This window comes from Perognathus longimembris, chromosome 13 (genome assembly GCF_023159225.1).
Source record: "Perognathus longimembris pacificus isolate PPM17 chromosome 13, ASM2315922v1, whole genome shotgun sequence".
NCBI classification, from domain to species: Eukaryota; Metazoa; Chordata; class Mammalia; order Rodentia; family Heteromyidae; genus Perognathus; species Perognathus longimembris.
The window spans coordinates 62,172,186-62,196,884 of NC_063173.1; the positions used below are offsets into that span (position 1 = coordinate 62,172,186).

The window sequence follows — 24,699 nt, forward strand, 5'->3', positions numbered from 1 at the left end:
GCAAGCCCCACCTCTCACTCCCCAGTGGACCAGAGGCTCGGGTGTGAGGGGTAAAGGGAAGCCCCCGCCCCGCAGCTCCTGGAAGGAAGGGTAGGGGGCCTCCCTGAGAAGCAGCAGGAAAAGAAACAAGAAAACCACTATCTGCAGAGTCAATGGTAAGTGACGAATACAAGCGCGTTGGCAATCTCCATCCCAGGCAAAGGGCCGTGTCACCGACACGCAAAGCAGGACAGACTACCCTGTGGACAGAAGACGTGAACAATGCATGGGAAAAGAAGTCTGTGGCCTCTGCAATTAAGAAAGAAAAAGCTCACTCACCACAAGAAAAACGCAGAGGAAAAGTACACGCCGATACCATTGCTCGCCTATCTGATGGGCAGCGGCCCAGAGGTCTGAAGGCACAATCGGTGGGAGAGGCAGGGTAGCAGGTGCTTTCCTCGTCACCCCGGAAGGGAATTCTGGCAATACTAGCAAAATCACATGTGCCCTTTGACCTGGAAATCTCACTGCCAGGAACAAAGATATGGGAGGAAAATAGAAAGCGAGATGTAAGTTTGTAAACTGCAGTGCTTAAGTATTAGCAAGAACTGAGTGCCAGCGTCTCACGCCGCCAATCTAGCTAGTCAGGAGGCTGAGATCTGAGGATCACAGTTCAGAGTTAGCCTGGGGCAGGACATCCATGAAACTCTTACCTCCAATGAATCAGGAGGGGGAAAAAGCAAGTGGAGCTATGGCCTCAAGTGGTAAGAGCGCCAGCCTTAAGGAAAAAGAAGTCAAGGACAGAGCCCAGGCCCTGAACTAAAAGCCCCAGTACACACACACACACACACACACACACACACACACACACACACCACAGAACAGTCACCATGGGCTTCAAGTGGCTGAATCATGGTACAGTTCAGCCACCCATGGAATCCCACAGTACATGCTGTCAGTACTAGAGTTTAAATCAGCTCTAAGTGACTGAAGACCACCTAGCCCAATGTCAATGCCACGTGCCTTGTTGCTGTGCCCTGTGTCTAGGGGCGAACGACCAGAAGAAAGCCCTGGTGCTCAGTACAAATGCAATTTGGTTTTCAGTCGGGGGTTAGCTGAGCTTCAGAGGCAGAGCTGCAGATAGCAGAGGCTAGTTGTCCTGTTCTTTTGCAATCATATCTATCTCTATCAAGTCTAATCGTCATGTGAATTTCCTTAGGAACCCAAAGGCTCTGTGTAAGAGATAAAAGACACAAAGGCAAACGCAAAAGGACTACAAGCCAACCCTTCCATTTGCCTTGGGGCTGCTGACGTTCACAGCTCTGTCCACTGGAAACCTCTGGAAGGGATGGGTCAGTAGCAGGACCAGTTCAATGTCAGGAGGACTTTGTGGGTTAAATCACGGCAAATGCCTTTGAAACCCACGTGGTGACGCAGGTGCTCCCGCCCTTGGCTGCTGCCTGGCCTCCTTGTTCTGAACTTTTGGAGGTGCGCAGGGCGGAGGGTGACCTGCCCCGGCCCCACCCACCGTGTGAATTCGGGGTGAAGGAGTCCCTGCTGCCAGGGGTGCTCATGCTGCAAAGGACTGTGGGTAGCCGTGGGGCTGTGGGCAGTGCTTGGAAAGAATGGGGGAGGGGGAGGGAGCCAGGTGGCGTTTACACAAAACGACTTTGAGACGGGGATTGTTGGAGCCCGGTGGTGAATGCGGTCATTATGCCGGGCTCTTCACCTTTGTGTACATTTCCACCTTTAAAAACAAATTATACCAATTGCCGCCCGAGCCGTGGGAGGCTCTTGGAGGCCCCGTGCTGGCCCGGGGCAGCTGGGACCGGACCGCAGTGGGGAGACTCTCCCCAGAACGCTGGAAACGGGGTGCCACAAGCTTCCTTCCATCCTGAGGGGTGGGCGGGAGGGGGGAGGGGAGGAATGGGGGACCCAGGAAGGAGCGAGCAGAGGAGGAGAGAGGGCAGGTGGCAGAAGGCTCGGGTGGGGCTGCCGCAGAGGGGGGGACAGGGCGGGGAGTTCCAGCCAGGCCCGACCCAGCCCGCAGCCGCTGGGTGGCTCCCCGACCCCCCCACCCCCACCCCACTGAGCCCCAGCTGCATGCCGGGCACTGTTCTGTGCATTGGCCCTACAGCCAGGCGGAGGGGAGCTCTGGGGGAGGGGCGGGAGAGACCCAGGCTTCCCCAGCACCCCCACCAGACCTGCGGGGCCACCTCGGCTCCCCCGGGAGGGATTTGCTGCCCCCCCCCCAGGGCTGCATGGCCTCTGTCTCTCTCTGAGGGTCCTCCTGGCTGGCCACCCTCCCTGTGGATGGGCCTCCCCAACAGGAGACCAGCGCTCCTGCTTGCCCCCCACCGGCAGCTCCTGGGACACCCTCTCCTCCCTTGAGCCCTTCACTGGGCCCCCTCCCCCCCCCCACAGACCGAGGGGGACACTCGGGGCACCCTCTGCAGCACAAGGCGGACTCGGAGGGTCCCCGAGGCGGGGCGCCCCAGCAGGACAGGCAAGGCCGGGCCTGCCCGAGTCCTTTAGCCCTGACACATCCCTCCCACTCGCCCTCCGCGGACACACTGAGCGCCACTGTGTCCCGCCCCGTGGGCGACACCGGGAAAGACGCCCCGTAAGCAGATCCTTTCACACCCACAGAGCCGGCCGACTTCCTTACCTGACGATCAGGCCATTCCTCCCGTGCCACAGGGCGTGGAGAGACAGAGCCGGACCGGAGGAGAGGCGAGGGCAGGAGGGGACGGGGCAGAGGACGGGGCGGATGATAGCGCGGCACAGGAGGGGACGGGGCGGGGCGCTCGGACGCTGGCTCTCCACCAGCTCCCACTCACAGCTGTGTGCTCACCTCTCCTCTTTCAAGCTGGGAAACAGCCCAGGAAGATGAGGGCTGAGAGTGTGTGTGTGTGTGTGTGTGTGTGTGTGTGGCCCATGTACCTTTTTGTGATCACAGAGAGTCTAGGATCCCCCGTCCCTGTCCCTTAACAATCCCTCTGAGGTGGGTGGTGCGGCTCAAGTGGTAGAGCCCTTGCCGAGCAAGTTCAAGGCCCCGAGTTCAAAGCCCAGCATTGGAACACAAACACAAAGGGACAAAACAACCTGAGCACAATGGCTCAGACCAGCGGGCAGAGCGCGCGGCAGGGGGCCGCCCCCCCGCCCCCCGGGGCCATGGCTGCACCCGGCTAGCCCTGCCCTCCTCAAAGGCCGGGCAGCCCTGTCCTCCCGCACACCCCCACGTTCCCACACCCACAGCGCCCAGCGGGGGCGCCCTCTGGCCTCCCCAGCTCCCCGCGGAGGCCTCGCGCCCCACGCTCCTGTGTGACCCACAGCCTTCCGGGGTCAGTGGCAGTCGTTCTCGTTGCGGGGAACAGTGCGCCCCACGCGGGGCCGTGGACACGGGCTTCGTGCTGGGGGTGGCGGTGTTCGGCTTCCCGGGGCACCCGGGGGCCCCTCCGGAGGCTGCACCCGCCCCCCCTCCCCCACGTCACGGCTCTCGCTGGCAAGGCCTGCCCGGCCGAGCCCCCACGGCCAGGGTCCCAGGAGTGGACTTGAAGAGGGGGTTGAGCAAGCCCTGCCCCGGGGCGGGCACGAGGGGGCCGGGGACGGAGGAGGGGGGGGCGGGTGACTCAGCCACCTGCGGCGTTCATCCCGGGCCCGCTGAATGCCAGCCTTGCTGGGGCACAGCGTGGGGCGGGGGCCCGCGGGAGGCGGCCATGTTGCCCGGGAGGACGACCCTGCACCAGAGCCCGGCCTGCCGCCTGCGCTCTGACCCGCGCCCCCTCCACGTCCGCCCGGGGCCCGCGCACGGGTCGCCTCCACCGCCGCGCGTGGGCGCGTCACACCAGGTGCTGACTTGCACGCCTGGAGGGGGCCAGGCACCCAGGGGAAGTTAGTGGGCGGACCGGTGGGCGGATGGCGGATGGATGATGGTTGAGTCGGGTGCGCAGGTTGGCGGGTGGAGGGATGGGTGGAGGGGAAGATGGATGGACAGGTGGGCGAGTAGAGGGAGGGGTGGATGGAGGGATGGATTGCACAGTGATGGGTGGGAATGGCAGGGGAATGCTGGCAGTGAATGAAAGCTGAGTCCATCAGTGAGTGGATGGATGAGATGGGGAGGGGTAGATAAGTGGATGGATAGATGGGGGTCGGTGAGTGGACATACGGATGGACGGCTGGGCTAGGTGGGTGGGGAGGTGCATGGATCATGGGACGGATATATACTGGGAGGGATGGTGGTGGGTGAAGGAGGGTAACTAGCGCATGAGCAGATGGCTTGTGCTTCCTTCGGCTATCCGCAGAACTCTTACCGTGAGATTTGTCTCTGGCCACCCATTCGAATCCCCAGTCTCTGGTTCTCTCCAGCTTCACATTTCTCCCCCTTTCCTTATTTCCCCCTCCTTTCCTTGTTGGCGCCCCAGCGCACTGGCAGAGGAGCCCTTGCAGTTTCACTGTTTTGGGTCCTCGCGTTCTTGTTGCGGGGATCAAAACCGCGGGCCCCTGTGTGCCAGGCAAGCGCCTGACCCCTGACCCACCGGGCTTCTGCCGGTCGTTTCTAGATTCCCTGCCCGGGCACAGCTGCAACGTCTCCGCGCCCAGCCTGAGCCCGAGACGTAGTCATCCGGCCTCTGTCGCCCTCTGTGGACGGGGACAGGGCTGTCCCTGCTGCGGGTGGGCTGGGTGGTGCGCCAGGGACGGTGGCAGGTGTCGGGGTGGGCCGGGGCAGGGGCCGCCCCAGGAGGCTGGGCGGGCCAGAGGCCGGCGGACGGGACCTTAGACCCGAGGGCCCACTGGCTGAACCCAGGCCCTAGGCTGAGAAGAGCCCGATGAAGCTTCGGGGAGAGCCGGAGCCCTCGAGGGCCAGAGGGTCAGGAGGGAGGAAGCGGGGGGAACAGAGGACACCCCCCCAGGCAGCTACAGAGCTGTGGCTTTGCTGTGGGAAGTGGGGGTTCGGGGCGTGGCTGCGGGAGTCCTGGGGTGGGTGGAACCGAGGCTCTGCTGGATGGCTTCTGAGCACGGGGGTGACTCCGCGGGGCGGTGTCACGACCTGGAAGGTGACCCGCTGTCCCGGGGACAGGCCTGGGAAGCCAGGGGGGGGGGGGGGGCGTGGCTGGGTGTCCGGAGGCGGAGGTGGCCTTTCTCAGGGTGGCGCGTCAGGACCAGGGTGGAAGAAGGGTGGGGGAGGCGGAGCTTCCCCATCGTGGGCTCCCAGGTCCCCGAGGGACCCCTGCTTGCCCCACGCACCTGACCCTGCACAGGCCCCAGGCTGGACCCCGGGGAACCGGTGGACCCCTGACCTTTGCTATGGCTCCCCGAGGCGGGTCTCCCCCCGTGACTGGGCCTTCAGGGCCTCTGGCCCCGAGAGCTTCGCGGTGCCCCGCCTGTATCTCAGATCCCGGAGCTCGTAACTCCTGAGGAACCTCAGATGGCTCCGCGTCCTCTCGGGGTGCGGGCTCGGCGGGGTCTGGGCTGGCCCGGCCCACAGGGGGCTACTGTGGAGGTGACCGAGCCCGCCTCCCCTGGGCCGGGCTTGCTTGGCGCCTCCGAGCCCGGGAGCCTCGGCCCGTGGCCCTAGAGCGCCCTCTGGTGGCTCGTGCCAGGTCCTGAACGCCGGCCCCTGCTATTCCTGGGCTAGGGTTTTGTGGGGTGCCAGGGCAGGGCCCCAGGCGTCCCTTGGAGCAAGGGTGCACGGAAGCGTCAGGTTCTTCTCCTGTGTCACCCACCGTCCCCAGACACCATGCTCTGAAAACCCGAGGGGGTTCTGGGGCTTGAACTCAGGGCCTGGGCGCTGACGCTGAACTTTTGCACTCAAGGCCGGTGCTCTACCACTTGAGCTGCAGCTCCACGTCTGGGGGTCTGGTGGTTCGTTGGCGATAAGAATCGCACACACTGTGCTGCCTGGGGCTGGCTTCCAACCCCAGCCCTCAGAGCTCAGCCCCACTGCGAAGAAGCTGGGATTGCACCCCACCCCCCCCACCCCCGGCCCCTGGCTGACAATGCTTTACAGAGGCTCTGAGGCCGGGGGTTGGAAAGGAGAGAGGAGGACGAGGAAGGCCCAGGGCTGCGGTCGGCGGGAGGCACCCAGACACCCCAGCGATCCTCACGGGCCGCTCGCCGCTGGGACGGTGCGCGGACATCACATGGGTCTGCCGCAGCGTGGTCCTCCCCGGGACTGAAGCACGGCCTCAGACGGCGCCCCCCCCCTGGGGTGGGTGGGATAGGTGGGCGGGAGCATGGCCACACCCCTGTCCTCCTTCCCCGGGGCGAGGGACGGCCCCAGGGTGAGGGTCGCCAGGGCGGGGCAGGGTCTGCCCGGGAGCCTGGGGCGGGGAGGGGCTCCGTGGGCTTGGGGGTGGGGCGGGAGGGAGGCCCGGCAGTTTCTGTGATGGCGTCTGGCTAGCAGTGGCCATCGGCCCAGCAGCCTGGTTCTGCTCCAGCTGGGGACCCCCCCGGGCCCCCTGGCGGCCCCCACCCCGCCGGGACACGCAAATCCCTGACTCCTTTGCATGCCCTCCCTGCGGTGGCCTCATTTGCTTGGCACTGGGCGCCCGCCCAAGTTCCCCTCCGCCCCTGGGCTGGGAGGCCAGGCCCACGAGGACCCGACACAACCCCCTCTCCCCTGGAGGCCCAGGAGCGGCAGGGCAGACGCGGCCCAGCGCCTCGGGCAGGGGTGGCTCTGCTGGCTCCCGGACCCCAGCTTTGTGTCCCCAGGACGGTGACCCGGTCCTCCCGTGTGAGACCTCCGGGCCCGCGGCTCTGGGACACAAATGCCACCGCATGGCCTCCGCCCAGGGCTCGTCCCCATCCCCAGACCGTCAAGCGTATTCAAATGCTGCCTCCGCGGGCCTGGGCGCTAGGTGTCTGCGGGGAGGGGGAGGGGAGGATTTGCATCCCGCCGGGGCGGGGTGGGGTGGGGGACCAGGCAAGCTGGGGCGGGGGCCTGACGGGGCCACAGAGCCGCCGCTCCCGGGACAGGCGCTGGCCACCTCAGCCCGGCCCCAGCCAGGTGCCCGGAGGGCAGCCCTCCCTCTGGGGGCTCCGGGGGGGCCTCCTTTCCCCCTCCCCTCCCCTCCCCCCGGGGCTCCTGCTGTTCTTGGCTTGGGGCCCCCATCCCTCCATCCTGCTCGTCCATCTTCCCAGGACGGTCTCCTGCCCCTTTCTGCCTCGAGTGTGTCTCCACGTCGTCGCGGCAACCCCGGGCCACGGATGGAGAGCAGGTCCCGCCCTGCGCGACCCCCCCTGCACGGCCCAGACCCTGCCCGCTTCCAAAGTCACGTCCAAAGGTAGGGGGAGGGGGACTCAAGGCCACGGGGGGGGGGGGAGAGGTCTGCTCTTCAAGAGGCCTCAGGAGCACGGGGGGGGGGGGCGGGCGGGGGGAGGCCCTGGCCCAGCCTCTGCCCCCAGGCTAGCCCCGGGGGGCACCCGATGGACCCGCGCTGTGGCTGATGGCTTCCTGCCCCCCCTCCCCCCCCCCCGGCACCCACGCGCATAGTGGTCCTCTCTAGGAAGCGCAGGTTTCAGGGGCGCCTGCCACGATCTGGGGGTGGGGATACGTGTCTGGAGGTGGGAAGATATCCAGTTCAAAGCCAATCCACGCAACGTTCGTAAGACCCTCTTTCAAAAGCAAGGCAGGGCGCTGGGCGCGGGGCTCCCCTGTCACCCTCGCTGCGCCGGGGCTGAGGTCCGAGGATCTCGGGGTGAAGGCAGCCTGGGCGGGAAAGCGCGTGGAGATCAGCCGAAGGGGGCTCTCGGAGCCGGGCACTGTGGGAGCTCCTGGGCAGCCGGAGCGGGTGGGGGTTGGTGGGGGGAGGGAGGAGCGGGAGGGCTGCTCCCCGTGCCGGGTAGACCCCAGAGAGACCTCGGCTAATGCTCTACTCTGGCTGGAGACGTGGTTTGGGGGAGAGGCTGGGGGCGCTGGTGAGCTCCACGTTGAGTTGGAGAGGGAGCCACCCCGGGAAGGCGGGGTTCAGGCCGGGGGGGGGGGGCGCCTGGGGGGACCGGGCTCCACACGGCGGCCCGCGGCTCCGGTTCCTGCAGGAAGGGCGGGACGTGGGACGAGGCCGCCCAGCTGGCCTGGCGATCCGGAAAGGCCCGGAGTCTTGCGAGGGTGAGGGGTGGCACCAGCCTTTCCCCCCTCCGCCTGGAAGGGCCAGGGTGGGCCTCGGCTCTGCCACCGACCCCTGCGGGCCTCCCCTGGGCCGGGCCGCCGCTGCCTGGGTCTCCACCTGTTCAATCGGGCTCCCTCTCCTCCCCCACTTCACCCTCCCAGGCCTCCCCACAGGCTGCCCACCCCCTCCCCTGCCCACCGTGTGTGCCCCGAGGGAGGGTGGCGGGTGGTGGACTGTGGGGCTGGCAGACGGGGAGCTCCCCACCAAGCTTCTCAGGGGTCCAGGGTCCCCCACAAGCCCCTGGAGAGGGGCTCACGGGTATGGCCCCGCTTAGCCGTCCCCGGGCCTGGGCGGGGCGGCTGGAAGGAGCCGGGAGGCCTGCGCTGTCCCCGGCTTCCGCTCGGCAGGGGCTGGGCTGGGGGCCTTCCGGTGTGGCGGCTGCCACGCCTCTAAGGAGGGGGGGTGACCTGGCCATCGCGCGCCTCTGTGTCCCCCAGAGACAGCGCCATGCAGGCCAGCCAAGGCCTCCTGCCCCGGAGGCCCCCCGGAGGCCGGAGCCCGGCGGGCGCCCGGCCTGTGCCGCGGGGAGGTGGACTTCGGAGGCTCTAGGAAGAAGAGAGGCAAGGTAGGCCCGGCGGCCCGCGGCCCCCCTCCTCCCCTGCTGGACCGGGCTGGCGCTGGCTCCCCCGGGCCCTGCGGGCGGCGGAACCTCGGGGCCGGGGGCCTGTCTGCTGCCTCCTCCCCTCCAGGGGTGATTGGAACCCCCAAGCCCACCCAGGCGGTCTGGAAGGTGTGGGGCCCCGCCTGCCCCGCCCCAAACCGCGGGCAGGACCCCCCGTGCTCCAGGCAGGGTCCCAGGGACCCCCCCACAGCACCCCGCCGCCACCCTGCGCCCCGGGCACCCCGTGTCCAGGACCCCGCCCCCCCCGGCGGTGCCCGCGCTCTGAGCCGCCGCCCCCGCGCCCCCCAGTTCGTGAAGGTGCCGAGCAGCGTGGCCTCCTCTGCACTCTTCGACCTGCTGCTCCGGGAGTGGCACCTGCCGGCCCCCACCCTGGTGGTGTCGCTGGTGGGGGAGGAGCGGCCCTGCGCCCCCAAGCCCTGGCTGCGGGACGTCCTGCGGAAGGAGCTGGTGAAGGCGGCTCAGAGCACAGGTGGGGCTCCCCCCCCCCGAGAGGCGGGCACCCCGCGCCCCGTGCCCTGCATGGCGGTACCCCGGGACCCGGGGCCCCAAGGGCCCACGCCTTCCTTGGAAAGCAAATCCTGAGAGTACTGGGCTCCAAGCCGAGCGACCCGGCTTCATTGGGAGGCCGGCTCTGCCCGCAGAAACCCAGCGGGAGGACTGGGGGGTTCCAGATCCTTCGCTGCCGAAGCGATGGTCGTGAGGGACAGGAGAAGCCACTGTGGCGCCAGGAGCCCGTCATCCCAGCCAGTCCCGAGGGGGAGGCGGGGGGGGGGTCGGGAGTTCGAAGCTCCGTGCGGCCCGAGCCAGTAGGGGGGGCAAAATCTACCGAGAGACTCCACCTCCAAGACAAAATGAAAGTCAAAAAAAGGCTGGGTTTGTGGCTGAAGTGGTAGAGTGCGTGCCTGGCATGGCGCAAGCACTACAGAACAAAAAGAAAGACGGGAAGGAAGGCAGGGAGGGAGGGAGGGAGGAGGGGGGGGAGGGAGGGAGGGAGGGAGGGAGGCAGGGAGGGAGGGAGGGAGGGAAGGAAGAAAGATCCGGCCAAATGCTGGTGGCTCGCACCTGTAATCCTAGCTGCCCAGGAGGCTGAGATCCGAGGATCACAGCTCGAAGCCCACCAGGGCAGCGAAGTCCCTCAAGCCCCACTCTCCCATTCATCAACTAAAAGGCCGACGCGGAGCTGTGGCCCCGGTGGTAGCGCACCAGCCACAGGTGACCGCGCTCAGGGACGGCACTCGGCACCCAGGTCCTGAGTTCAGGCCTCGGGGCCGGCACACACACACACACGCAGGCGTGGGTTCTGTCGTCGGGCTCCTGGGAGAGCTCAGCCGCCAGGCAGAGCGGGGACCCCGCGGGGAGCCCCCCTCCCCGCAGCGGGGAGCCCCCCTCCCCCAGCACGCACCCGCCGGCTGGGGAGAACGTGGGGCCGCGAGGCACCAGCCCCCCCCCGCCCGCCCCGCAGGCGCCTGGATCCTGACGAGCGCCCTCCGCGTGGGGCTGGCCCGGCACGTCGGGCAGGCGGGTGCGCGACCACTCGCTGGCCAGCACGTCCGTCGGGGTGCGCGTGGTGGCCGTCGGCATGGCCGCGCTGGGCCGCGTGCTGCACCGCCAGCTGTTGGAAGGCGGCCAGGTGAGCGGTGGGCGGCCGGCTTGCGGCACGGGGGGGGGGGGGGGCGCGGGGAGGAGAGGGGCGGGCCTGGGGTCTCGGGCGGGCCGCGGGGCGCCGTGCCACCGGCAGGGGGCGGCGTGGCCCGGGATGTGGGCGCAGGCCTGCGGGACTCTGGGCGCCCTCCGCGGGGGTGGAGCTGGACCGCAGCCCAGAAGCGTCCGGAAGGAGGGGCGTCCCCGGCCCCAGCCGCCAAAGGAGGCCCTGGAGCCCGGCCTCCCCCGGCCTGAGGGGTGGGGGGACCACGGCCGTGGGCCCCGTGTCCTGAGGGCCCTGCCTCCCCCGCCCCGGCCTCCCCCTGCAGGAGGACGCCCCTGTCCGCTACCCCCCCGACGACGGCGGCGGCCAGGGCTCCCTCTGCGCCCTGGACAGCAACCTCTCCCACTTCGTCCTGGTGGAGCCGGCGGCCGCCCAGTCGGGGGACGAGGCGCTGGCCGAGCTGCGGCTGCGGCTGGAGCGGCACATCTCCCAGCAGAGGACGGGCTACGGGGGTGAGGCCCACCCCGCCGGCCGGGGGCCACGGGGGGGGGGCTCTGGACAGGGGAGCAGGCAAGGGAGGGGAGGAGGAGACAGGACCGGGAGGGGAGGGCAGGGCCTGGGGGCCGGGGGCCCAGCAAGCCGGATCCGTCAGATCTGCAGCGGGTCACGGGCAGTCACCCGGGCCTCTGCCACCAGGGGGCAGCGTGGGCAGTGGGGGGATGGGGGGGTGGCTGGGGGTTGGGAGGATGGGTGGACGGGTGTACCAGGAAACACCGGCATGGGAGTTGTATTTGTAAAGAAATTCACGATGGAGTCAAACGTGCACCGAGAATGTAAAGTTCCAGCGGGCAAAACATGTAGATGCTTGCTGAGGCCGATGGAGCGCGGGCTCGCAATGAAAGCAGCGGCTGGGCGTCCGCGACACCTGCGGGACTGGCGGCTCCGAGGCTGAGATCTGACGATCACAGCGGGAAGCCAGCCTGGGCGGGGGGCACTGTAACCACACTGCGTGTCGCTTTATAATAACCACCTTAAAAAGACAAGAAAGGAAAACAAACGAAAGCCAGAAGTGGAGGGCACTAGGCCTGAGCACAAAAGCCCAGGGAGAGTGCTCAGGCCCTGAGGGTAAGCCCCAGGACTGTCAGGGAAGGAAGGCAGGGAGGGAGGCAGGGAGGGAGGGAGGGAGGGAGGGAAGGCAGGGAGGGAGGGAGGGAGGGAGGGAAGGAGGAAGAGAGGGAGGGAGGGAGGGAGGCAGGGAGGGAGGGAGAAAGGAAGGCAGGGAGGAAGGCAGGGAGGGAGGGAGGGAAGAAGGAAGGAAGGCAGGGAGGGAGGGAGAAAGGAAGGAAGGCAGGGAGGAAGGCAGGGAGGGAGGGAGGGAAGAAGGAAGGAAGGCAGGGAAGAAGGCAGGGAGGGAGGGAGGGAGGAAGGAAGGGAGGGAGGGAGGGAGGGAGGGAGGGAGGGAGGGAGGAAAGAAGAGAGGGAGGGAGGGAGGGAAGGAGGGAGGGAGGGAGGAGGAAAGAAGAGAGGGAGAGAGGGAGGGAGGAAGGAAGGAAGGAAGGAAGGAAGGAAGGAAGGCAGGCAGGCAGGCAGGCACCTTTGCAGCGTGTGTGCGCAGCCGGGCAGCCCAGGGGTCTGGGGTGTGGGTGGTGACCCCTCCTCGTGAGGGGGGTCCCTTGCTGCCCCCCCCCCCGGTTCTGAGCGTCTGGCGGTGGCTCAGAGGCTGCTTACCCACAGGCACGGGCAGCATCGAGATCCCAGTTCTTTGCCTTCTGGTCAATGGAGACCCCAGCACCCTGGAGGTAGGAGCCGGGAAGGCGGGTGGGCTCTGGCTGCCCAGGGCCTCCTGGAGGACACGGTGGGGCCCCAGCCCCCCCAAGAGGGAAGGGAGGAGCGGGAGGCCCCCACATGGGCACTCAGCCCCCCCGGCCCCCTCCACCCCAGAGGCTTTCCAGGGCGCTGGAGCACGCCACCCCGTGGCTGATCGTGGCGGGCTCCGGGGGCATCGCCGACGTGCTGGCGGCCCTGGTGACCCAGCCCCACCTGCTGGTGCCCCAGATGGTGGAGAAGCAGTTTCAGGAGAAGTTCCCCAGTGACTGCTTCTCCTGGGAAGCCATTCTGCACTGGACCAAGCTGGTACGCACTCCTGAGGGGCGGGGGGCTCCTCCTGGGCTGGCCTGGTCCTTGTGGACATCCTGGGGGCGTGGGGGGGCAGTCTCTGCCCTCACTGCCCTCCCCCTCCCCCGGCAGGCCCCCGGGCTCCTCCCACTGGGGCGCAGGGACGGGACGGCCAGCCCCTCTGTCGTTGGGTAGTTCTGGTCAGACCTGGGCTGGGCGGGGGTGCGGGCGGCCGCTGCCCCTCTGGGGTCCCGAGCTGGGGCCCTCAGCGTCTCCTCCGGTGCCCCCAGCTGCAAGGCATCGCCTCGCACCCCCAGCTGCTCACCGTGTACGACTTCGAGCAGGAGGGCTCCGAGGGCCTGGACACGGTCATCCTCAAGGCCCTGGTGAAGGGTGAGCCTGGGGGGGGGCGAGCGGGCGGCGGGGAGGAGCGGGCGGCGGGGGGGAGCCTGTGGCGGGGGGGGGGGCGCGGGGAGGAGGAGGAAGCTCCCGGCCGCCGTGGCTCTGCGCACGCGTCCCGGTGCGCACGTTTGCCCCGGTGTGAATGTGTGTGTAAGGGTTGCGGCGTGACTGTCGCCTGTTCCACGTTTCCATCCACCCGAAAGGGGGGCCACGCATGTCGGCCGCCCTCAGGGCGGGGGCCCCCCGGGACTGGGCCCCACACAGCGACTCTCTCTCTCTCACACACACAGTGGGTTGGGGGACATTCCACTCAGGGGGAGTCGGGGTGCCTCGCGCGTCTCTTCCTTCGCTGAGCTGTGCCCCCAGCCCTGCCCAGCGGGGTCACCGCTCCCCTCGGCCCTCAGCCTGGGCCCCGCGCCTCGGCGGGGGCCGTGCTTTCCCTGGGAGACGAGTGCACTGTGGGGCACAGGATGGGGAGGGCTGGGGGCACGCGTGGACGGACTCCCCTCCAGGAAGGGCCTCTGGGAGGGGGGCGGCTCTCTCCAGGAGGAGGCCCAGGACACCGCCCCTGGCCCCTCATCCGCCCCCGCTCTGCGCACAGCCTGCAAGAGCCACAGCCAAGAGGCCCAGGACTTCCTGGACGAGCTCAAGCTGGCCGTGGCCTGGGACCGCGTGGACATCGCCAGGAGCGAGATCTTCAGCGGGGACGTGGAGTGGAAGGTGGGGGCTCCCGGGCCTGGCTCTGGCCACCACGGGGCAGAGACTGCGCAGATGGCCCGGGAAGCCAGGGTGGAGGCGCGCTGCCCAGCCCCCGGGGTGCAGGTGGAGATGAGGCCGGCACCCTGAAGGACAGGCCGGGTTGCTCTGGAGCCCACGCCCCAGGGTCAGGAGCAGAAACGTGGTGCCCTCCCTGACCTGCCCGCAAACCAGCTCAGGGCAGAAGCTGGCGCACCCCAAGGAGAGCCCCCCACCCCCCAGCCCCCCCTGCCCGTCCGCTCACCGTCCGCTCTTTCTGCTCTGGTGGGCGAGTCCAGTCCCGCGACCTGGAGGAGGTGATGATGGACGCCCTGGTCAGCAACAAGCCGGAGTTCGTGAGCCTCTTCGTGGACAGCGGTGCCGACATGGCCGACTTCCTGACCTACGGGCGGCTGCAGCAGCTCTACCGCTCTGTGTCCCCCAAAAGCCTGCTCTTCAGCCTGCTGCAGCGCAAGCACGAGGAAGGGCGGCTGACGCTGGCCGGCCTGGGCGCGCAGCAGGCCGCGGAGCCGTCCGCGGGGCCGCCCGCCTTCTCCCTGCACGAGGTGTCCCGGCTGCTCAAGGACTTCCTGCAGGACGCCTGCCGCGGCCTCTACCAGGACCGGCGGGCGGCGGTGAGCGGGCCGGGCCGCGGGGCGGGGCGGGGGCCGGGCGGGGGCGGGGGCGGGGCGGGGGCGGGGCGGGGGCGGGGCGGGGGCGGGGCGGCGGTGAGCGGGCCGGGCCGCGGGGCGGGGGCGGGGGCGGGGCGGGGGCGGGGCGGGGGCGGGGCGGCGGTGAGCGGGCCGGGCCGCGGGGCGGGGCGGGGGCCGGGCCGGGCCGCGGGGCGGGGCGGGGGCGGGGCGGGGGCGGGGCGGGGGCGGGGCGGGGGCGGGGCGGGGGCGGGGCGGCGGTGAGCGGGCCGGGCCGCGGGGCGGGGGCGGGGGCGGGGCGGGGGCGGGGCGGGGGGCGGGGCGGCGGTGAGCGGGCCGGGCCGCGGGGCGGGGCGGGGGCCGGGCGGGGGCCGGGCGGGGGCCGGCGGGGGCTGAGGGCCACGTCCGCGCCTCAGGAGAAGGGGCCCGCCAGGCGCCCCCCGGGCCAGAAGTGGCTGCTGGACCTCACCCAGAAGAGCGAGGACCCCTGGAGGGACCTGTTCCTGTGGGCCGTGCTGCAGAACCGCCACGAGATGGCCACCTACTTCTGGGCCATGGTGGGTGTCTGCCGCGTCGCCAGGGCCGGGCCTGGGGGGGCCGGGGGGGGGGCACCTCCTGAGACCCTGACTCCCAGGGCGGGGCCTGAGGGGGAGGCTGGGGGCCTGGAGGACCTGGGGGGCTGGGGGGGCGCCTCCTGAGACCCTGACTCCCAGGGCGGGGCCTGAGGGGGAGGCCGGGGGCCTGGAGGACCTGGGGGGCTGGGGGGGCACCTCCTGAGACCCTGACTCCCAGGGCAGGGCCTGAGGGGGAGGCTGGGGGCCTGGGGGGCCGGGGGGGGCACCTCCTGAGACCCTGACTCCCAGGGCCGGGCCTGAGGGGGAGGCCGGGGGCCTGGGGGGCCGGGGGGGCTGGGGGCGGCACCTCCTGAGACCCTGACTCCCAGGGCGGGACCTGAGGGGGAGGCCGGGGGCCGGGGGGGGCCGGTGGGGCACCTCCTGAGACCCTGACTCCCAGGGCGGGGCCTGAGGGGGAGGCCGGGGGCCGGGGGGGGCACCTCCTGAGACCCTGACTCCCAGGGCGGGGCCTGAGGGGGAGGCTGGGGGCCTGGAGGACCTGGGGGGCTGGGGGGGCACCTCCTGAGACCCTGACTCCCAGGGCAGGGCCTGAGGGGGAGGCTGGGGGCCTGGAGGACCTGGGGGGCTGGGGGGCGCCTCCTGAGACCCTGACTCCCAGGGCGGGGCCTGAGGGGGAGGCCGGGGGCCTGGAGGACCTGGGGGGCTGGGGGGGCACCTCCTGAGACCCTGACTCCCAGGGCGGGGCCTGAGGGGGAGGCCGGGGGCCGGGGGGGCCTGGGGGGCTGGGTGGGGCACCTCCTGAGACCCTGACTCCCAGGGCGGGGCCTGAGGGGGAGGCTGGGGGCCTGGGGGGCCGGGGGGCACCTCCTGAGACCCTGACTCCCAGGGCGGGGCCTGAGGGGGAGGCTGGGGGCCTGGGGGGCCGGGGGGCACCTCCTGAGACCCTGACTCCCAGGGCGGGGCCTGAGGGGGAGGCCGGGGGCCGGGGGGGCACCTCCTGAGACCCTGACTCCCAGGGCGGGGCCTGAGGGGGAGGCCGGGGGCCGGGGGGGCACCTCCTGAGACCCTGACTCCCAGGGCGGGACCTGAGGGGGAGGCCGGGGGCCGGGGGGGCACCTCCTGAGACCCTGACTCCCAGGGCAGGGAGGGCGTGGCCGCGGCTCTGGCTGCCTGCAAGATCGTCAAGGAGATGTCCCACCTGGAGACGGAGGCCCAGGTGGCCCAGGCCATGCGTGAGGCCAAGTACGAGCAGCTGGCCCTGGGTGAGCCGCAGGAGGGGGGCGGCGTGGGGTGCCCTCCCGGCGACAGCAGCCGTCTCTGTGGACCAGGCAGCTCTTCTCGCTGCAGGGAGGAGCCGCCCCCGAGTCCTAACAGAAGACAGGTGGTGGGGACGGCCGCCGCGTCCACAGCCCGGGCTGCACGCGGGGATGGGCCGGGGAGGCCACCTGCGTGGAGAGGGGGCCGAGGCTCCGGGGGACACGGGGGGGGGCGATGATGCGGGGCACCCCACGGGGCGGAGCGTGGGCGGAGGTGGGGGGCTGTGCGCCGGCGTCAGCCCCGCCCCACCGCCGGGCCCCGCAGACCTCTTCTCGGAGTGCTACAGCAACAGCGAGGACCGCGCCTTCGCCCTGCTGGTGCGCCGGAACCGCGGCTGGGGCCGCACCACCTGCCTGCACCTGGCCGCCGAGGCCGACGCCAGGGCCTTCTTCGCCCATGACGGCGTGCAGGTGAGCGGCTGGCGGGCCTCGGCCCACCCGGGAGGGGGGCAGCGGGCGGGGCCGGGTGACCCCTGACACACAGGAGGGGGGCAGCGGGCGGGGCCGGGTGACCCCTGACACACAGGAGGTGGGCAGCGGGCGGGGCCCAGGTGACCCCGGGCGCAGACAAGCCTCCGGCTGCAGATCCCTAGCCACGTCACCGCCACCCAGGGGACAGCTGGGCTCCGGCGCCCTCTGCGGGGGAAACGTGTCTCGCCCGCCCCAGGGCAAGTGCCTTCGCCAGGCAGAGCCTTCAGGCTCCTCCCGGAACTGCACAAGGCCGGACCGCAGCGCTCAGGCCTGTAACCTGACGACTGAGGTTCAAAGCCAGCCTGGGCAGCACAATCTGTAAGGCTCTTCTCTCCAGTCCATCAGCAACAAGTTGGAGATGGAGCTGTGGTTCAAGTGGTAGCACACCAGCCTTGAGCACACAAACACCAAGAATGTGAGGCCGCACGGTCCACTCCAGGACACACAAGCACGTGCACACGGGACGCATGTGTACACAGCCACCCCCTCACACACAGACACACGTGTGCGAGCATGCACATGCATGTGCAGCCATTGATACACATGCGCGTTGCACACGGTTCCAGAGGCAGCGAGACCCGAGCCCCCCCCACACACACGTGGGTGCCTTGTGCATGCACACCCATGCATGCGTGTATCCACACGGATGCAGAGTTCCCGGCGGCGGGAGAAGCCGTGCTCCCGTGGGCGTGCCCTCCCTCCTGCCCCCCACCCAGGGCGCCGAGGGGGGCTGCGAGCGCAGGCGCCTTTCCTCCAGGCCTTCCTGACCAAGATCTGGTGGGGAGACATGGCCACGGCCACACCCATCCTGCGGCTGCTGGGCGCCTTCGCCTGCCCCGCCCTCATCTACACCAACCTTATCACCTTCAGGTGGGCTGGGTGGCCAGCGGGCGGGCGGGGCCCCCCGGGGTGCCCGAGTCCTTGTCCTCGGGCCTGAGTGTCTCTGTGCCGCAGCACGGACGTCCCACCGAGGCCGGGCCCGGAGGACCTGCAGGAGCTGGATAGTCTGGACACGGAGAAGACCCTGCTGTACAGCCCAGGCGGCCAGTAAGGGGCGGGGGGGGGGGGGGCCCTGCGGCGGCAGTGGCAGGAGGCGGAGGTGGGGCCCGGCCCGAGGCTGGGGGGCCGGGAGCAGGCCTCGGCCCCTCACGGCTCGGCCGCTTTCGGCCAGGCGCGGGGTGCTGGAGGGGCCCGGCCCGCTCGGCAGCCGGGGCCCGCGCGCCGCCTTCCTGCTCACACGCTGGCGGAAGTTCTGGGGCGCCCCGGTGACGGTGTTCTTGGGGAACGTGGTGATGTACTTCGCCTTCCTCTTCCTGTTCGCCTACGTCCTGCTGGTGGACTTCAGGCCGGCCGCGCGGGGGCCGGCGGGGCCTGAGGTCGTCCTCTACTTCTGGGTCTTCACGCTGGTGCTGGAGGAGACGCGGCAGGTGAGCGGCCAGGCCCGGGGCTCTGCGGCTCGGGGCCCGCTGGGCCGGGCCTTCTCCGCTCAACAAAACCACGGTGGGGCCTCCCGCCTCCCCGTCCTCCTGAGCCCGGAATCCAGGTCCTGACTGAGGGAGGCAGGGAAACACCCCCAGACTCATCTCGCAGTGGGGGATCGCTGCCTGAGCCCAGGGGCGCCGTAGAAACCGATCCCAAGTCCAGATTGACCTTGCTTGTTTCTGTGTGCTTTGTTTTGTATCTTCAGTACTGAGGCTTGAACTCGGGGCCTTGAACATGCTAGGCAGATGTTCTAACTACTTGAGCCACATTCCAGCCCTTTAAAAATGTATTTATTTATTCACTTATGCCAGTCTTGGGGCTTGAACTCAGGGCCTGGGTGCTGTCCCTGAGTGTTCTTGCTCAAGGCTACTTGCTTTAGCACTTGAGCCACAGCTCTACTTCTGGCTGTCTGCTGGCTAATTGGAGATAAGAGTCTCTCAGGTTTGCCCAAGCTAGGCTGACTCCCCGCCCCCCGCCCCCATCCCCGGGATCCTCAGATCCCAGCCTCCTGAGTAGCCAGGATTACAGGCGTGAGCTACATGCACTGGGCACACTCCAGCCTACAACCTCAGATCCCCAGCTCAGCCCTGGAATAGCTTCAATCCAGCCCTGGTGCTGGCCTAGGGGGACCCTGGTTTACAATGGTGAACTGATCCTTGCAGATCCCTGGGGTGGGGGGGGGCAGACGTCACAGCCTTTCCCCTCATGCTGGAGGCAGGGCCTGCTCCACCTGGTGGGCCGGGCAGCAGTCACACCCTCTCTCCCCCCCACACCCCCGCACACGCGTCAGGGCTTCTTCACGGACGAGGACACACACTTGGTGAAGAAGTTCACTCTGTATGTGGAAGACAACTGGAACAAGTGCGACATGGTGGCCATCTTCCTGTTCATCGTGGGCGTCACCTGCAGGTCTGGTGCCCGAGACCCCACAGCCCCTGGGGCCGCCGAGATCCTGGCGTGACCCTGGCGCCTGCCTTTGACCCCTTTGCAGGATGCTGCCCTCTGTGTTCGAGGCCGGCCGCACAGTCCTCGCCATCGACTTCATGGTCTTCACACTTCGGCTCATCCACATCTTCGCCATTCACAAGCAGCTGGGCCCCAAGATCATCATCGTGGAGCGCATGGTGAGACCCCTCGGCTGTGGTGGGCGTGGCCTCTGGCGAGCACGTGGTGAGACCCCTGGGCTGTGGTGGGCGTGGCCTCTGGCGAGCACGTGGTGAGACCCCTGGGCTGTGGTGGGCGTGGCCTCTGGCCGGCACGTGGTGAGACCCTACGGCTGTGGTGGGCGTGGCCGCTGGTGAGCACGTGGTGAGACCCCTGACTCCGGTGGGCGTGGCCCCTGTAGAATGGGCGGTGCAACCCTGCAGCTCAGGCACTGGTGACCCCTCTCCTGCAGATGAAGGATGTCTTCTTCTTCCTCTTCTTCCTGAGCGTGTGGCTCGTGGCCTACGGGGTCACCACCCAGGCGCTGCTGCACCCCCAGGACGGCCGTCTCGAGTGGATTTTCCGCCGAGTGCTCTACCGGCCCTACCTGCAGATCTTTGGGCAGATCCCACTGGATGAAATTGACGGTGTGTGCCTGGCCGGTGGGGGTCCCACCCCCAGGGCAGCCAGCGCGGTCCCGGGTTACTGCCCCAGGATGTGTGCCTCTACGGAGGGACCTGCTGGGCCGTGGGGGCCCTGGCTGGGGCAGCTGAGGCCAGGCCGTGTCCTGCACACCTGCAATCAGGCCCACATGGGAGTCAGAATCTGCTCCATCACTGAGCCCCAGCCTCGCTCTGGCTGGGGACGGTGGGGCCCTAGCTAGGAGGGCCAAGGGCCCAGCGGAGCACTGGCGTGGTCTGTGAGGGGCAGAGGACAGGCATGAGCGCAGAGGGGCTGTTTGGTGATAAGACAGCCCTGTGGGTGAGGACTGACCTGCCACCTGCCAGAGGCCTCACACCATATACTGTGTGTGCACGTGTGCGTGCGTATATGATGGTTATTGAGGTCTGAACTCAGGGCCTGGACATTGTCCCTGAGCTTTTTCATTCAAGACTGGCCCTATACCACTTGAGCCACAGCTCTATATCTTTTTTTTTTTCTGGTTAATTGGAGATGAACCAGAGTCTCATAGACTTTCTTGCCCACGTTGGCCTTGAACCTTGATCCTCAGATCTTATTCCCCTGATCAGCTAAGATTTCAGGCCTGGACCACTGGTGCTAGGCTCCACACCATTCTTTTTTTTTTAATTATGTATTAATTAAAAAAAATTGACAAGGTGTTGTGCAAAAGGGGTACAGTTACATAATAAGGCAGTGTTCCACACCATTCTTGATCACACCCTTGCTTCTGCTGATGGCACAGCCAGTGTGCAGGGCTGTGGCCCATGTGACAGGGGTGTCTCTCAGCCAGGTCCTGTACCCAGCAGGGGCTGGTAGAGACCCTGGGAGCTTCCTCATGTCACGTGGGCATGCGGAACAGGGGTGCAGGGAGGGACCCCTGCGGCCAGACCAAGGTCCCATGCAGGTCCCTGTGGTCACTGGGCTTCCACAAGCAGAGTCCTAGCTCTTCAGGCAAGATGAGCAGAGTCAGGGCTCAGGGATACCCTGAGGGGAACGGGGCATGGAGTGGGTGCACAGGGGTCATTTTCTCTGTCTGGGGTTGGGGATTGGGCCCCCCCTGGCTTGTGGGCCATCAAGGCCTGAGCCCGGCCATCCTGTATTCCCGAGGCCAGGCCAGTCGTGGAGATGTGATCAATCTTGGTCAGCAAATGGCAGTGAGACCACAGCAAGCACAGGCCCCCAGGGAGGGGGGCTGGGAATGACCCCTTAATGTCCCCAGGCCATTTCCAAAGTTGTTTTCTTAGTCCCCCCCCTGCTGTGTCTCTGGCGCTTCTGCTCATCCTGGGCACCATAGGTCTAACCGGACTCCGCCTGCTCTCCCCCTCCCCTAGCCCTCTAGGGCTCTCTAGATGGCCAGAGCAGGGCTGAGGGCGCCCTCTGCTGGCCACACCGTCACACACCCTCCCCGTGGGCAGGGCCAGCTCTAGTCCAGCCTCTTTGCCTGCACAGGGCATGTGCCACCTGCAGACGCCGGAGGGCCACAGATAAACCCAAGCTGCCCCAAGCCCTGCAGGACCACCATGGATGCCACATCTGTGGCCATAGCTCACAGTGACCTTGCCCATGCCGTGCCCCATGGGGTCAACCCCGGGCCACTCTCAGTGCAGCCTTGTCTCTAGCATGACTGTGTCGAGAGGGAAACTCGAGCCTCAGGCTGCCTTTTCCCAGCTACAGGTCCCAAGGCCTGGTGTTCCCCCTTCTTGCTGGAGCTTGGCCCCAGGGGTATTTTGTGTCCAGCCTGGCCTAATGATATCTTTTCAGATCTCTGTGTGTGTGTGTGTGTGTGTGTGTGTATGTGTGTGTACTTTCATCAAGGGGCTTGAACTCAAGGCCTGGACACTGCTGTCCCTGAGCTCTTTTGCTCAAGGCAGGTGCTCTACCACTTTGAGCCACAGTTCCACTTCCGGTTTCTGAATGGTTAATTGGAGACTGCAGAGACAGCAGATGAGGGGCTGGAGCGGCGGGCTAGCCCCCCTCAGGCACGCTGGAGCTTAGCCTGCCAGCTCCAGCCTGCACTGGCAAAGGGAGAATCTTCAGGCCACAGTGGCCTAGAGCAGGCTTTGGTGCCCCCTGTGGGCCCTGGGGAGCTGTAGACTACCCAGCGTGGGCTGGGGGGGGGGGGGACATCCTACAGCCCCCTTGCTGGGAGGATAGCCTATAGCCTCCCTTGCTGGGGTGGGGGACAGCCTACAGCCCCCCTTGCTGGGGGAGGGGACAGGCTACAGCCCCCCTTGCTGGGGTGGGGACAGCCTAGAGCCCTCCTTGCTGGGGGGACCACCTACAGCCCCCCTTGCTGGGGGGACAGCCTACAGCCTCCCTTGCTGGGGTGGGGGACAGCTTACAGCCCCCCTTGCTGGGGGAGGGGACAGGCTACAGCCCCCCTTGCTGGGGTGGGGGACAGCTTATAGCCCCCCTTGCTGGGGGAGGGGACAGGCTACAGCCCCCCTTACCGGGGGGAGTGGGGAATTAGCTCCTGTAATGACAGGCACCTTCCCCTCCTCATGGCCTCGGCGCTGCCCCCAAGGCGGGAGGTGCCGGCCAGCGCTGGACTGCCTCTCTCTGGCTTTCCAGGCTGGGGCTTCTGCAACGCGGCTTCGGCACGCAGAGGACGGGGTGCAGATGGGGGCACCTGTGCCCGGTGGCCTCCGCTCTGGCCGTGCTTCCCGGCCTGACACGCTGCTCACCTTGCAGAGGCCCGGGTCAACTGCTCTGCCCACCCCTGCTGCGGGAGGGCTCGCCCTCCTGCCCCAACCTCTATGCCAACTGGCTGGTCATCCTCCTGCTGGTCACCTTCCTGCTGGTCACCAACGTGCTGCTCATGAACCTGCTCATCGCCATGTTCAGGTGCCCCGCCCCGCCCCCCCACTGGCTGCCCCCGGCCCCGCTGCCGGGGCCCGGGCCTGTTGGACGTGACCCTGGCCGCACCTCCCCTCCCACAGCTACACGTTCCAGGTGGTGCAGGGCAACGCAGACATGTTCTGGAAGTTCCAGCGCTACCACCTCATCGTGGAGTACCATGGGCGCCCCGCCCTGGCCCCCCCCTTCATCCTCCTCAGCCACCTGAGCCTGGTGCTCAAGCGGGTCTTCAGGAGAGTGGCCCAGCACAAGCGGGAGCACCTAGGTGAGGCTGCCCGGGCCCCTGGGCCCAGAACAGACGACACGGGCCTGGCCTGGCCTTGCTGCTGAGGCCCCACGCAGCCCCGCCTGCCTATCTGCCCCACGCCCGGCCTGGCTTTTGCCCTCCAGGCCCTTTCAGCTCTAGTGAGGCTTGACTCTGTCCCCTCCCTGCCCCCCAAGAGAGAGACTTGCCTGACCCCCTGGACCAGAAGGTCGTCACCTGGGAGACGGTTCAGAAGGAGAACTTCCTGAGCAAGGTGGAGAAGAGGCGGCGGGACAGCGAGGGGGAGGTGCTCCGGAAAACCGCCCACAGGTGCCACACGGGGAGGGCAGCGGACAGGGCGTGGGGGGGGGGGCTTGGGGCTCGGAGCTAGATCAGTGTGGCAGCACCGCCGCCCCCCCCCCGCCGGCACCTGGGGGAGGAGCCATGCCTCCCAGGCGGGTGGAGCCCTGTGTGAAGCTGGTTACCCTCTGCGGCCATGGGCTGCCCTCTGTGCGGTGAGCGCCCAACTAGGTCTGGTCCCGCTTGGGCATCTCAGGGGCAGCCAGTCCCTTTCACAGGTGGGGGGGGGAGCTGCCTGAAGGCTGGGCGAGGCCTGCACTCCAGGCGAGGGATCTGAAGCCGCAAGGGGCAGCACCACGGCTGGGTTCAGGGCCCAGTAGCCCAGCCTCTTCTTGGGGTGGGGAGGGAGGCTCTCCCAAGGCCTCGCCCGCCCTGAAGTTAGGGGGGTACACCCATGGCATTCTCTACCTGCTAAGGGCTCCTCCTTTCTTCCCAGATGCCAAGACGCCCACCCCTAGACCTCACTCCAGGGGCCCTGCTCCTGCCCGTGTCCCTCCTCCGGGGAAGGGGGGGCCCGTGCCCCAGGCAGGAGGGAGGCCCCGCCAAGGGGCACGCGGTCTCTGTGCCCACAGACCAGCCGTGTCCTAAGGAGCCCCGGGTTCACCAGCCCTAAATGAGAAGAGAAAAAGGGTGTCGAGGCAATGGGCGCGGGCACGCGGAGGCCTGGGGGTGGGTGGCACCCCCATGGGGAGACGGCCGCCTAACCCGTGGCTCCCACTGCCTCTCCGCAGAGTGGACTTGGTTGCCAAGTACCTCGGGGGGCTGAGAGAGCAAGAAAAGCGCATCAAACATCTGGAGTCACAGGCAAGTCGGTGAACGGGTATCCCTGCCCTTCCGGGGGCAGCCCCCCCTTCCCCGCCCCCCGCCCCCCAGTCCTACAGGGCCTGACAGCGCCATGTGGAGGGCCCCGTGCACAGGGCCAGGGTGGCAACGGCCAGCGCCTGTGAACAGCGCCCTCCCAGGGCTGGCCCAGCAAGGCCTCCGTGCGCTCACCTCGCACACGGATGCCTGGCCCCGAGGGAGGGTGTGGAACACAGAAGGGCCCACCCCACGCCCGGCGCTCCCTCCGACCCTCTAGGCCAACTACTGCGCGCTGCTCCTGTCCTCCGTGGCCGACAGACTGGCCCAGGGCGGCACCCACTGGGGTAAGTGTCTCTACGGGAGAAAGCAAGGTCCAAATGCCAGCCGCGGCCCCCTGCCTCCCGCCAACGCTGGGGGCCACTGGGGTGTGCAGGTGCCCAGCTGGGGTTCGCCCGGCTTTCCCTGGCGCTGGCCCCGCTGGACGGCACCCCTTCCTTCCCACAGGCCCTCAGCGCCTCGGCGGTGGGAACCCGCACGCACCTGCCGGCCGCGGAGCGAGTCCCTCTGGAGGCAGGGGGCCCCCGGGGGCCGGCCAGCCTCAGGACTGACAGCGGCTGTCCTGGGGACACACGGGCCTCCCCCTGGATCTGCACCCGAGGACGAGCCCCCC

The 24,699-nt window shown here is 68.4% G+C and overlaps 1 protein-coding gene across 1 annotated transcript in view; it reads left to right on the top strand.

Annotated features, from left to right (window-relative positions):
• The window catches only part of Trpm5 (transient receptor potential cation channel subfamily M member 5), a 27,950-nt gene extending 3,313 nt beyond the window's left edge, over positions 1–24,637 (top strand). The window contains 31 exon segments of the mRNA XM_048361466.1: positions 1,468–1,570; positions 2,404–2,602; positions 3,329–3,830; positions 6,694–6,803; positions 7,123–7,265; positions 8,576–8,715; positions 9,061–9,241; positions 10,235–10,293; positions 10,295–10,402; positions 10,743–10,929; positions 12,152–12,216; positions 12,359–12,550; positions 12,823–12,925; positions 13,536–13,654; positions 13,969–14,304; positions 14,736–14,876; positions 16,033–16,156; positions 16,476–16,621; positions 17,439–17,551; positions 17,636–17,728; positions 17,853–18,108; positions 18,954–19,072; positions 19,155–19,287; positions 19,560–19,734; positions 22,460–22,486; positions 22,489–22,612; positions 22,708–22,889; positions 23,066–23,198; positions 23,960–24,032; positions 24,307–24,373; positions 24,534–24,637. Coding sequence (XP_048217423.1) covers positions 1,468–1,570; positions 2,404–2,602; positions 3,329–3,830; positions 6,694–6,803; positions 7,123–7,265; positions 8,576–8,715; positions 9,061–9,241; positions 10,235–10,293; positions 10,295–10,402; positions 10,743–10,929; positions 12,152–12,216; positions 12,359–12,550; positions 12,823–12,925; positions 13,536–13,654; positions 13,969–14,304; positions 14,736–14,876; positions 16,033–16,156; positions 16,476–16,621; positions 17,439–17,551; positions 17,636–17,728; positions 17,853–18,108; positions 18,954–19,072; positions 19,155–19,287; positions 19,560–19,734; positions 22,460–22,486; positions 22,489–22,612; positions 22,708–22,889; positions 23,066–23,198; positions 23,960–24,032; positions 24,307–24,373; positions 24,534–24,637 — 4,557 coding nt within the window.
• The last annotated feature ends 62 nt before the right edge of the window (positions 24,638–24,699 follow it).